This window comes from Symphalangus syndactylus, chromosome 8 (assembly GCF_028878055.3).
Source record: "Symphalangus syndactylus isolate Jambi chromosome 8, NHGRI_mSymSyn1-v2.1_pri, whole genome shotgun sequence".
Taxonomy (NCBI): domain Eukaryota; kingdom Metazoa; phylum Chordata; class Mammalia; order Primates; family Hylobatidae; genus Symphalangus; species Symphalangus syndactylus.
Window position 1 is genome coordinate 76,547,524 of NC_072430.2, and position 13,451 is coordinate 76,560,974.

At 38.6% G+C, this 13,451-nt stretch overlaps 1 protein-coding gene across 5 annotated transcripts in view; it reads left to right on the forward strand.

The window, feature by feature from the left end:
* PDK1 (pyruvate dehydrogenase kinase 1) overlaps positions 1–13,451 on the forward strand; it is a 143,411-nt gene that overhangs the window by 33,954 nt on the left and 96,006 nt on the right. For 2 of the 5 annotated variants that reach the window (XR_010122138.1, XR_010122137.1), the window contains exons 10-11: positions 2,867–2,980; positions 5,996–6,191. Coding sequence is in view for 2 of the 5 variants with exons in the window: in XM_055289763.2 (XP_055145738.1) it covers positions 2,867–2,980; positions 5,996–6,136 (255 nt within the window). In the remaining 3 variants the exon portion in view is untranslated. Of the gene's footprint in view, positions 1–2,866; positions 2,981–5,995; positions 8,974–13,451 lie in introns of those variants that run through there. The other 3 variants (XM_055289763.2, XM_055289762.2, XR_008659571.2) reach the window with 2 other exon arrangements.

The following is a 13,451-nucleotide window of genomic DNA, read 5'->3' on the forward strand; positions in this document are numbered from 1 at the left end:
GCTTAGGTTTTGATTTCTAAGATAGTGGGATGGGGGTGGTGGGAGTGGTGGTATGTTTTGAAGATTTTTAAGTGGAAAAGTGACCTGTCAGTGAGAATTAAGAAAGTAGATCTGTATTAGAGATGTCTCCAGGCTCAGAACATGGCTGGAAATTTATGATATGAAGTCATGAGATAAATTTATTAGGCTGCAACAAGCCATTTTCTACTCTTGCTCGTAAAAGAGATAACGTATTTTATATGATATTGCCAAGAGCAGTATTGAGATACCACGTCCGGAATTGGTTCCTTCTGGTGGGTTCTTGGTCTCGCTGACTTCAAGAATGAAGCCATGGACCCTCGTGATGAGTGTTACAGTTCTTAAAGATGGTGTGCCTGGAGTTTGTTCCTTCAGATGTTCAGATGTGTCTGGAGTTCCTTCCGGTGGGTTTGTGGTCTCGCTTGACTTCAGGAGTGAAGCCGCAGACCTTCGCAGTGAGTGTTACAGCTCTTAAAGTTGGCGCGTCCGGAGTTGTTTGTTCCTCCTGGTAGGTTCGTGGTCTCACTGACTTCAGGAGTGAAGCTGCAGACCTTCATGGTGAGTGTTACAGCTCATAAAGGTAGTGCAGACCCAAAGAGTGAGCAGCAGCAAGATTTATTGTGAAGAGCAAAAGAACAAAGCTTCCACAGCGTGGAAGGGGACCCGAGCAGGTTGCCACCGGTAGCTGGGGTGGCCAGCTTTTATTCCCTTATTTGGCCCCGCCCATGTCCTGCTGATTGGTCGATTTTACAGAGTGCTGATTGGTGCGTTTACAAACCTTTAGCTAGACAGAAAAGTTATCCAAGTCCCCACCCAACCCAGAAGCCCAGCCAGCTTCACCTCTCAATTCCCCCTCTAAACAGGACACCCCAACTGTTGTTGAGAATTGGGCGATGACTGCTGTAGCTACTTCCTGCTGGATAGGGGCAAAGAAGGGGCCCTGTAGTTGTAGTGTCCTCCAGAGGGGAACTCTTTAGGCCAGTGAAAGGGCCAGCGGGTTGGTCCAGGGGTCCTCGGTAGAAGTTGTTAGTTGAGTTCATTTGGGGTTCCATTTGTAAGACCATCTGTAGTTTGATGGCCTTGATTCTAGAGGAAACAAATTTGACAAGGAGGTTAAAAATACAGGGCCCGAAGGTGAGTAATAGCAAGATGGCTGTCACAGGACCTACAAAGGGGAGAAGCCATGTTGCCCAACTCCAGAGGTTGGTAGAAGAGTTTGAAAGGTGTTGTCTGATTTCAGAAGACTTTTCCTGTAAATGCCGGGCGGCATCTTGTACTATCCCTGACTCGTTAGTGTAAAAACAACATTCTTCCCCTAAGAAGGTGCAGAGTCCTCCGTTCTCAGCAGTGAGGAGGTCTAGGCCTCGGCGGTTTTGGAGAGTCACTGCTGCCAAAGAGTCTATTTGGGATTGTAGAGTAAGGATAAATTTTGTTATTTCTTGCACACTGTCTGAGAAATCCTTTGAGAGTGTGTGGTGGTAGGATAATGAAGTAGATAAACTGGCTATTCCGGTTCCTGTAGCAGTGGCCATTTCTAACTCTATAAGTAGGGTTATTAGTTGTATGGCCCTGTGCTGACAGACTTGAGCTTTGAGGGGCACTGGTAGGGTCTGATTTCCATAAGATTAGAAGTTAGGATAATATATGTTACACTGTTAACTTTTAGCAAACTTTACTTTTGTTGAAAACCTTGTAAGTTTGAGATTTCAATTATTCTTTGCCATTAATAAGACCTTGTTCAGTCCCTATTAATTTAAAATTGGTATAGATGGCTCCTTCCTGATTCTGTAAGTACTTTAAGGTTTGGCTGAGTGCAAACAGCTCACGTTTGAGCAGACCAATTATTAGGCAATTTTCCTAACTCTGCTTCTACAAGAGTTTCCTTATCACTTACTGAATACCCATTGTGTCTTTTTCCCTTAATCGCCTGGGAGGAAACATCTATCGTCCTGTCCTGAAGGGAGTTCCTCCTATGTCTGGTCGGACCTTCAGATTTAGATCCCCTTTTAGGAAACCTGCTGGGTTAAGGATTTTTGATAGGAAAGCTACGGGTTGTCAGTGGCCTCAGTGCTTTCGGGCTGTGCCCTTGTTTACACTGACAACAAGGTGGTATTGGAGTGTTACAGGGTTACAGAGAAGACCTTCAGTTATCAGTTATAGGTTTTAAATTTACCCTGGCTTTTAAAGGAATAGGGTACACTGTTTTTTCTTTACTACTTCTATCTCTCTTTCTGTTTGACTTCTTTGTCTATCTCTTTCTGACTCCCTTTGTCTGTCTCTTCCTCTCTCTCTTTGACTTTGTCTCTCTCTCTGACTCCCTCTTTGTCTCTGTCTCTTCCTCTCTCTGTCTCTGACTTTGTCTCTTTCTTTCTCTGTGACTCCCTCTTTGTTTCTCTCTTCCTCTCTCTGTCTCTCTCTCTGACTTTCTTTTTCTCTCTTTCCTTTCTGTTGGTCTTTCCCTGCCTCTGCCAGCTGCTTATGCTGCTCTTCTCCCCTCTCCTGGAGAAGTCCGCAGACCAGGAACCCACTGGAAGGAACCAATTCCGGACACAATATGGTCGAGCAGGCCAGCAAGTAAAAGCAATATACTTTTTCCAGACCAACCACAAGTCATTTTATAGAAAGAATAAAGAGTTTTAAATGACCAGAGGGAAGTCAGCTGATACAGTACTCAAGTAAACCTCAGCTTAATCATTATTAATGCTTAAATATTAATTATATTAAATATAATGCATCTCTCAGATGCAGGCTCTGATAGCCCCAGGGTACTCAATGGCATCTATCTTAATTAGAAAAGTATTTCAGTGTGTGGCTCTCTGAATAGAATTTTGTTTTTCTCATCAAACAGGCTGGTTTTGGTTATGGATTGCCCATATCACGTCTTTACGCACAATACTTCCAAGGAGACCTGAAGCTGTATTCCCTAGAGGGTTACGGGACAGATGCAGTTATCTACATTAAGGTAATAGCTGTAGTTTTCTTAATTTAATATTTCTTTTGGTGATAAGAACAGATGCCCATACTTAACTGTAATGAAATTTAACTCTACCACATGCTGTTTAAATAGAAAAAAAACTATGTTTTTTTGCCTGGGATCTCTCACTCATTTTGATAGATGATCCCCTCAACTATGGGGAAAGAGTTTTGTATCCGGGAGTGATCAGGACTCTGGCTATTAATAGGAAAAAAATTGGATTAAAGTAGAGAATCATAAGTTATATATCATACAAGTTTAATTTTAACATGAAACACATGAATGGACATTGATACGCCAAACTTCTGATGTACTGCCAAGGCTTTTTCTTTGTATATGGGTCTGCAGATTGGAGTGTCACGTTGTCTTTTTTGCAGAAGCTGTACTGACAATAGATGATCCCCTCAACTATGGGGAAAGAGATTTGTATCCGGGAGTGATCAGGACTCTGGCTATTAATAGGAAAAAAATTGGATTAAAGTAGAGAATCATAAGTTATATATCATACAAGTTTAATTTTAACATAAAACACATGAATGGACATTGATACACCAAACTTTTAATGTACTGCCAAGGCTTTTTCTTTGTATGTGGGTCTGCAGATTGGAGTGTCACGTCTTTTTTGCAGAAGCTGTACTGACAATGCATCATTTTAGTTTCTTTAAACCAACAAGTGCATACTTTTTTTGGACTTTTATTCAGTCCTTTACAGATACCTCCTGACTGATTTGACAGCAAGTTTTCCTTCATGAGTCTTTCCAAAACATTCATCTTAGTTTTCAAGGAAACATTCCCTTTTTTATTCTTTGCTTATGTAATGAATTTTGTAATTATAATGACAGAACTATACAAACAGATTTGGGAACAAGCAAAAGTGACTCTTGGTAAGCATATAGCTTACCTGATGGACACAGAAGCACTTAGTCTGCTTGCCTGGAGTGTTCAATGCATTAAAGAAGGATCCACACATTTTACATGGTTGGAAAAACACTAGGTTCCATCATTCTCCTTCAGCTAGCTGGTGGCTGTTTATGCCTGATTTAGTGACTCTAGTTTCTTGTTCTGGCCACTAGATGGCATCTATTTTATAGGAAATGTTGAAGAATTTATATTGGAAAAAATATCTGAAAAGACTAAATTCTTTCTAGATGGTATTTTTCGTTTGTTTTTTTAACCATGTCAATTGCGAGGAAAAAGGGCAACATCGATGCAATTTTTTTTTTTTTTTTGAGACGGAGTCTCGCTCTGTCACCTAAACTGGAGTGCAATGGCATGATCTCGGCTCCCTGCAACCTCCGCCTCCCGGGTTCACGCTGTTCTCCTGCCTCAGCCTCCCAAATAGCTGGGATTACAGGCGCCTGACTAATTTTTGTATTTTTAGTAGAGATGGAGTTTGACCATGTTGGCCAGGTTGATCTCGAACTCCTGACCTCAGGTGATCCGCTTGCCTTGGCCTCCCAAAGTGCTGGGATTACAGGCATGAGCCACCACACCTGGCCCAATGCAATATTTTTATGATGAAATGTAACATTTTGATCTAGCCCATGAGTGTCCAATCTTAATGGCTTCCCTGGGCCACAGTGGAGGAACAGCTGTCTTGTGCCACACATAAAATATGCTAACGATAGCTGATGAGCTTAAAAAAAATTGCAAAAAAAAACTCATAATATTTTAAGAAAGTTTACAAATGTGTTGAGCTTCATTCAAAGCCATCCTGGGCCGCATGCGGCCTGTGGGCCATGGATTGGACAAGCTTGGTCTAGCCTATAGATCAAGAAATTCTGGAATATTTAGAGAGAATATGGAGGTGAAATGTTTTTAGTTCTACCTTAGAGAAAATAGAAGATAAGACGTCTTAGAGAATCATTAAAATTGTTAACATCGAAGACTTTAGCATTATCAGAATGAGATTTTCTGGTTCAGGATGTTCTGCATCTTAGGAAATGCCTTTGGCCTGGGATGGAAATACTACTGAAAAATCCTAACTTGAAGAAGATAACCAGAAATGTAGTTTATCTCAGGTTCCAGTGACTTATGGGAAGCTGAAATACAATGGAGAATTACTGGTAATAATATATCGAAAACATGAAATCATGCATGATGCAGAAATCTTGTGCACAGTGACTGAAATTGGAGGCCGGAGAAGACACAGGTTCAAACCCAGGGCCAATAAATGTTCACAAAAAAGCTAAGATGCCTTAGACATAGATTTCTATTTATTAATAATGTTATAATGAGTTTTTAAATTTTTATGTATTTATAGAGACAATGTCTTGCTTTGTTGCCAGGCTGGAGTGCAGTGGTACAATCATAATTCACTACAGCCTTGAACCCCTGGGCTTCAAGTGATCCTCTTCTCTCGGTCTCCCAAGTAGTTAGGACTACACCCGTGTGCCACCATGTCCAGCTGATATTTTTAATTTTTGTAGAGACAGGATCTTGCTATGTTGCCCAGGCTCGTCTCCAACTCCTGGGCTCAAGCAGTCTTCCTGTGTAAGCCTCCCAAAGCACTGGGATTATAGGCATAAGCCACCGTGCCTGGTTTGTGATGAGTTTTTTTAAAGCACAGTGACTATGCTGAAAAAAACACTATTTCTTCTAGTAAATAATTAAAATAGAGTTCATTAAATTTATATACATATATTAAGATACATATATCAGTTTGTATGCTTTTACATTTAACCAACTTCTTCAGTTAGCCAACTCTGATCTGGGTCATGTTTTGTGTAAAATTTCAATCCGGCAGCATCCAGGATGGCTGGGGAATTGCTGTAAGCAACAAACTCAGTCAACCTGCCCATCAGTCAGTGCCATAGATTTAATAAATAACATGTTTCAAATATACATACCATTTAAAAGTATATTTAGGTGGTATAAGGATTAATAAGATACTAGTAGAATATTATTTAATTTTTTGTAACCTTTTTACCATTCTCTATTTTCTCAAATAATGAATTCTAAAAAATGCCAGACTTAATAGGTCTTAGGTTTTTTTTTTTTCAGGCTCTGTCAACAGACTCAATAGAAAGACTCCCAGTGTATAACAAAGCTGCCTGGAAGCATTACAACACCAACCACGAGGCTGATGACTGGTGCGTCCCCAGCAGAGAACCCAAAGACATGACGACGTTCCGCAGTGCCTAGACACACTTGGGACATCCGGAAAATCCAAATGTGGCTTTTGTATTAAATTTGGAAGGTATGGTGTTCAGAACTATATTATACCAAATACTTCATTTGTCATTTTCACAAAACTATTTGAGTAGAATAAATGGAAACTGAATTCCATTTGTGCCCGTTAAACCTCCTAAAGGATGAAATTGCACCTATTTTACACTTATATTTTCACAGTTAATTGAACGTATTTTTAAACAACTGTAGTTTTGGTCAACTTTTCGCTTTGTGGTAGACTTCAGAAGTGTGGAAATCTTCGGGTTTCTATAGGAAACTAGTTTTTTTTTAAGAAATACTTTCATTTATGTTTGCTAGAAACGTTTTCTAAATGATAGTGATTAGCTGGTTAGCCATCTTCCTGTTATTTGGAGGAGTTCTGCCATCTTTTATTCGGTAGTGACAGCTGTAATATGGTCTTCATGTTTATCAGTGACTTGACTACAAGTAAAGCAGAAAACAGTTGCCCTGTAATCACAGAACCAGCCACCCTTCGGCGTCTACGTGCATTGTCTTAGCTCTGAGGTTAATTTATCATTTTTAAATTTTATTGTAAAGAAGTGTAATGACTAACTCTGTGGATCTATGCCAAAATCATGGGCCGTCTGTTCTAAGTGTACTTGTGATTAATGCAAGGGGAAATTTTTATACTGAAAACAAACAAACAAACTAGCAGCTACTAAAATAGAGAAGAAATTGAGGGCAAAGTAGTATGTCTCCAAAACTGAACTGATTGCTTGTTGAGATTACCTAGAAAGCTTTTGGAAAAAAATAGAGCTTTTCTGCATCCTACTCCAGATATACTGAATCAGAATCCCTAGGACTAGAGCCTAGAAATCTCACTTTTAAAATGCTTCCTAGGTAAGTCTGATGCCTACCCTAGGTTGGGAACTACTCTTTCAAAGTAAGTAGTGATGACACAGCATTTGCTAAAGTAACAGATCTGTAGGTTTTGGTTTCCACCTATTTAAAGTCAGATTTATAGACTCAAGGAGACAGAAACTGAATCCCACACCTGGTGCAATTAGAAGCATAATTAGAAGCAGAAGAACAAAATGCCACCTAACCTAACCAAAGCATCAGAGCCATCATTGCACATGTCTTTTTTTCTTTTTCTTTTTCTTTTTTTTTTTCGAGACAGGGTCTCACTCTTTTGCCCAGGATGGAGTACAGTGGCGTGGTCAAGGCTCACTGCAGCTTCAATCTTCTGGGCTCAAGTAATCCTTCCACCTCAGCCTCCCATATAGCTGGAACTAGTTGTGCACTACCACACCTGGCTAATTTTTTGATTTCTTGTAGAGATGAGGTCTCAGTATGTTCCCAGGCTACTGTTGAACTCCTGAGCTCAAGAAATCCTCCTGCCTGAGTCTCTGAAAGTGCTGGGATTATAGGCGTGAGCCACTACACCTGGCCTGTTGCACAAGTCTTCACAAACAACATAGATTTTCTAAAACTATCCAGATTTCATTATCAGGGAAAAGTTTGCTTAGGTTTATTACAGCAGTCCTTGGCATTCATATGGTAATTTGTACTTTACAAATACTTTGATATATTATAACTCTATTGGTCTTTGAAACAAAGCGATACAGTGTAGGTGGTATCATTCTCTTTCTCACTCAGTGTGGCCCAGAGTTGCTCAGAATTGGAGCAGAGCCTGAGATGTATCTGCAGATCCTGTCATCAGCTGGCAAGTCCAGGAGACTGTGTCATTTAGAGACTGTGTTGTTAGTTACCCCTTAACATCTTCTAAGGTGGCAGGAAATACATTGGAAATAACATTTTAAAGTAAAAATTTTATAAAGTTTAAAGAAGAGTTTTGCCACTTAAACAGGGGAGCTTTGTCTGGAAAATACACTGAGTTGAAACACTTCATCCTTGGAAGGATTATACAAGATGAACAGTTGTGATAACTGTGTAGATTAGAGGGATGTGAACGGGCAGTTAGTCCAGTGCCCTCATTTAAAAGGCCAAGATCCTGATTCAGAGGAGGCATCCTTTGCCCAGAGCTGCTTAGCTAATCTGACCAAATGTTGGGAAAAATGTCTCACACAACCCACTATTCCTTAATTATGGATTTTATGAAAAACAATAGAACATGTTAATGAGTAATTTATATTAGCTCGATGTATTACAGTTTTTTAGCTTTAAATTACACTTTTCTTATAATGATGAAATGTTTTAGAATCCTTTGAATCTAAGTATTTGTTTCCTAAATGAAACATTTGTACAACATTTGATGTTTTTACTTATGAAATATTCTCCTCCCCTAAGAAAATTTAAACTTTTTCTATTTAAAAGCTAAGAAATGTTTTAAAGGAAAAATGAAATTATCTTCCTTTAGCTTATTTTTAAGGTAAAACAGCTTTTTACTCTGTTGTTGTGGTAATGGACAGAAAATTACATACAAAAATATTCTGGGAGAGCTTTCTCCTAGTTGGTTTTAAATCATTGTGCTATCTGAAAGATTTTTAGATTTTATAGCAGCTAATTTGTCCACCAGCATTAATGTAACACACTGTAGTTATGAAAATATATTGAAGGACAAGAAGTGGACACGAAGTGATTTTTGTAACCTGAGCAGTTAATGAATGTGCCAACATTTTCTAGGAAGTGACAGCAAGAATATTCTGCTCTGTAGTTAAAATACTGGCTGGCTTTTGATGTCTTCATGCTTAATTGTGATCACTTTCTTGCACTGTGATGTTTTTACGTGAATATGTTGAAGTAGAAGTCTACCATATTATTTTATAAAATGTTTTCTGTATGGCAATAAACTGAAAACATGGATCAACCCTTCTTTTGAAAATAAACTGAGTCAATTTAGCTTTTTAAAAATATAATCATCTCTTTTAAATAGAATCCTCTTCCACCATCAAGGCTCAATATTTTGTAAGCATCCAAAAAATTGGTAATTAGGGGGCTTGCACTTAATTTCACTATCTTCAGTAGAGAGGAACTGTTTGGAACTTAGATTTCCAATGTGTATATTCTAATGGAGAAAGCAAGAGGTAGAGTTTGTATGTTTGACTTACCTTAGATTTTTATTTTCCATACATACCACAGATGATTGACTTGTTGCATAAATGAAGATCTTCTTTTGTATGCTTTTCAAACACTGTAAATAAATTTGAAATTTGAATAACTTTCCACAGTATAACTGTAAAAAAAAAAAAAAAAAAAGGTCTTAATTTAACCAGCATTACCCTCTGCTTGTACCAATTGAGTGGCAGAACTAAACTCCTATAGTCAAAGATAAATTCCTATCCTATTTCTAATTGATGGGATATAGGCACCGCAATTTCCCTTCATTGTTGAAGCCAACAAGTTCCGTAACAGAACTCCAGAGGTAAATAGCTGGGGAAACTATTAGTTTTAAGGTCCCACTGTAGCTCTGTGAATGACTAATCAGAGGAAGCCAAAAATCAGCCAACCAATTTCAGTTATGTCTTTAATTGTGATGTAAGTGTGAAGTTTCTACATATGGGTAATCAGGGTTGAGTTAGGTAGTTTGCAAACATGACTTTTGCTGGAGGAACTTTTAATCATGTCTTATTAATTTCTGGTCCCAATAATTAATTTTCTTACAGTCAAACCAAATGCACTTGAAAAATAATATAATTAATACTGTGTGAAGAATTTTTTGCATGTTAAAAAAAACAAACTACTAGTTTGCTTAGTTCTGGCATTCATAAACTACCGCACCTTCTGTTCTATTGACATGTTTGGAAAAAAGAATTGAACATATGTACCACCCCCCTCTTTCTAGAGTCTCCACAGTTCTTTAGCAATTGCTAACCATAGGTTTTTAATAGCAAAAGACAAGATTGTCAGTTTTTAGTGCAAAACTCTACTCTTTTTGGTTGACTTGGAAAAGCTGTTGTTTATATTGGGAATTGTGACAGCTGTCTTTTACTTTGTTAAATTAGAAATTATTTAGCAAAAATATAGAGTTTCACCCCAGTAAAATAAACTTCCACGTGAGAGTTGTGTTCATTCAAGGGTTATTTTTTGAGAGAAGAAGTACATTTCCTGCATTTGTCACAGATAATATCAGAAATTTTGTTGTTTTGATTAAAATGTTGCCATCTACTTATAAGTTAAAAATGCTGAGAAGGTTTTTTTTGGAAACAGTTTATGAGGCCAGGACATTTTTAAGTTTGACTCAAATATAAAAAGCCACAGTATTCTTGCCATGGTTTTGTACTTAGATGTCTCTCATTATGGGATTCAGAATGTAACAGTTATAGTACTGCATGAAAATACTTACGCAGTTCTACAGTTACAGTATTGCGTGAAAATGCAGTATGGTATGAAATTATTTGTCCAAAACTGTACTCCAGAAATGGAGCCCATATGATTTTATAACTATAAAATAGGATGGGACAGAGAAAAATATGTCTGTATTACAGTATAAACATATCTGGTTTAATAAGAACTATTTCTTTTCATCTCTTTACTCCCAGTATCTCCATAATGCCCAGTATGTAGTAGGCACCTGTAATTGTGAAGCAGCCTCGTTGTCTGGGGTAAATACCAGGGTTCTTGGTCTCATGGCCAAGGAGATCGAGGTCGCAGACACACACAGTTTGGAGCAGGAGTTTAATAGGCAAAAGGAAATAACAGCTCTCTGTTACAGAGAAGGGTCCCAAGCAGGTTGCCAAGTTGTAGTAAAAATGTCAGGGTTTTTATAAATGGGCTAGCGAGGAGGGGGCTCGTGAGGAGGGGATGTCTTATCTTCCTAGGGTCCCAGGACGCTTTAGTTGGGACCAGGTGTGCTATCTGTACAGAGCAGAGCTTTTTATCAGCTCTTATCCCATTCCCTGACCACATAAGGCTCTTAGACTCTTAGTCTATGTTTCTTTGTCCAGCTTATCTGGAAGGGAGAGTTTCTGTGTCTGTTCCCATACATCTTGCAGCTGCAGGCATCCCCCGTAGTCTGCTTTTAGCTTCCTTATCTTAGTGCCCCTAAAGGGAAAGGAATGTGCTTATTAAGGGTTTTACTGGAGTTAACTGCATGAGGTCAAAAAGGGAGTTATTTTTGAGCTGCTGGTTGTTAAAAGTTTTCTGCCAGGGACTCGCTTTACCCTAACTGTCTACCTAAATTCTTTCTGCCTTCTATAACAATTGTATGCTCAGTAAATACATAAGGAATAATGAACTTAATAACATTTTTTTCCTTGCTCAAAATGATACTTAAATGACTCAGTACAACAAAGAAACTATGAGTAGTAACCAGTGCAAAACTAGCAAAAGGATGAAATACACAAGAAAATGAGAGAATTTAAGAGGAGTAGCAAAACAGCACTGCTTAAGTTTCGGGTTTATTTTAAAGTTTAAAATAGAAGTAAACAAGCAAACACACTGATAATGGTTAGGCTTTCTGTCCCCACTGCACAAATCTCATCTTGAATTATAATCTCCACATGTTAAGGGAGAGACCAAATGAAAGGAATTGGATCATGGGAGTGGTTTCTCCCATGCTGCTCTCGTGATAGTGAGTTCCCATGAGATCTGATGGTTTTATAAGTATTTGGTAGTTCCTCCTGCATTTATTCTTCGTGCTGCCCTGTGAAGAGGTGCCGTCCACCATGATTGTGAGTTTCTGGAGGCTTCTCCAGCCATGCAGAACTGTGAGTCAATCCTCTTTTTATTATAAATTACCCCGTCTCGGGCAGTTCTTTATAGCAGTATGGGGACGGACTAATACTCACTGGGTTAGCTGGGGTAGGTAAAGCCACAGCTGTGGCAGCAACCAGCTGGTGGGTGTGCCTTGATGGAGGCTTTGCAGGCTGCAGCAGAAGGGACCCTTCAGATAAACCTCCAGTCAGGAAAGGAAAAGGCCCAAATAAACAGTATTTTGATTTTTTTTAAAAGGGCATAAGTACCAATAGAGATTTAAAATAATCATAAGAATACCATTAACTTTATGATAAAAATTTTGTAAGTGGAGAAGAAATTGATATATTTCTAGGAAAACAGTAGAAGATCCATCTAAGATTTTGACAATTTAAGTCAACCACTAAAGAAATGGAATCAGTAATCACAAGTCCACCTCGCCAAAAGACAATTTTTGAAAGATGAATGTTACCAAAACATCAAGAAACTGATTAATTCCTATCTTATACAAACTTTGAAATGAGAGAAAGCTACCCAACCCATTTCAGAAAGTTAGTAAAATCTCAAAGCTACACTTGAGCAAAGACTGTGAAATATTAATAGACCCATCTTGTTTATGAACATAGATGGAAAAATTGCCAATGAAATACTGGCACATTGAATGTAGCAGTACATAAAATATTGTATCATGAGCAAAAGGAGAATCTTTTCCAGGAACAGGAGGATGTTTTAATAAAAATATGTAATTTACCTCTGTACAGTTTAAAGGAGAAAAACTATATGATCACGTCAACAGAAACAGGAAATTCAGTTTTTTGGGGTGATAGTTGTAAAAGTGCTTAACTCACTTATATAAGCCATTAGTGGATGTTACAATAAACCTTGTATAGTGGCAGATATAAGACAGACATACTGGAATTATCTTTGGGGTTGGATCCACGGGCCTGCCATGGAAAATTTATTGAGTAATATGTCCAAGGCGTCACCATTTGCCAGACGTTGCAAGTGTGACCATTTGCAAGGTGTTAACAAAAAGTTACCTGCCTATAGATTCCCCTTTCTAACTCTGACCTATTATTTTGGAACACAGAGGAAAGAAACATCTGATGTTTCTGTGTTTGGGTAAACATTAGGCTTATAAAAGGGCCTAGGGTTTTTTTGTTTGGTAAACCATTGCCTTTCCTGCTTTGGTGTGGCAAATCTTCCTTTGGAGAAAAAGGTCCCTTTCATCTTAAAACCAACTCTCAGTGACCAACAAAAGCAACAAATAGGAACCACCACCATTTAAGAACCATCAGGTGATGCCTCATTTGCTGTGGTGCACAGCTGAACTTGATTGTTGCTCTTGGATCAGGGTTGGCTTGATAAGGACTCACTTAACCAATGGAAAGTAAGGTTAAATCTTTGTAAGCAATGCTTCTGATGCGAATCACCTGGAGATCTTGAGAAACTGCAGACTGGTTCAGCAGATCTGGAGTGGGGCCTGAGATTCTGCATTTCTAACAAGTTTCCTGGTGATATTAATGCTGCTGGTCTGTGAGCCATACTTTGAGTAGCAAAGGACTAAAGGTTGTGAGATAAACTGCTTTTAGCAGCCCAAAGGGCCAACTGGAAAGACGAGACCAGTTGCAGAGCAAATGGCGAGACAGATCTGGTAATCTTATTCTTAGAG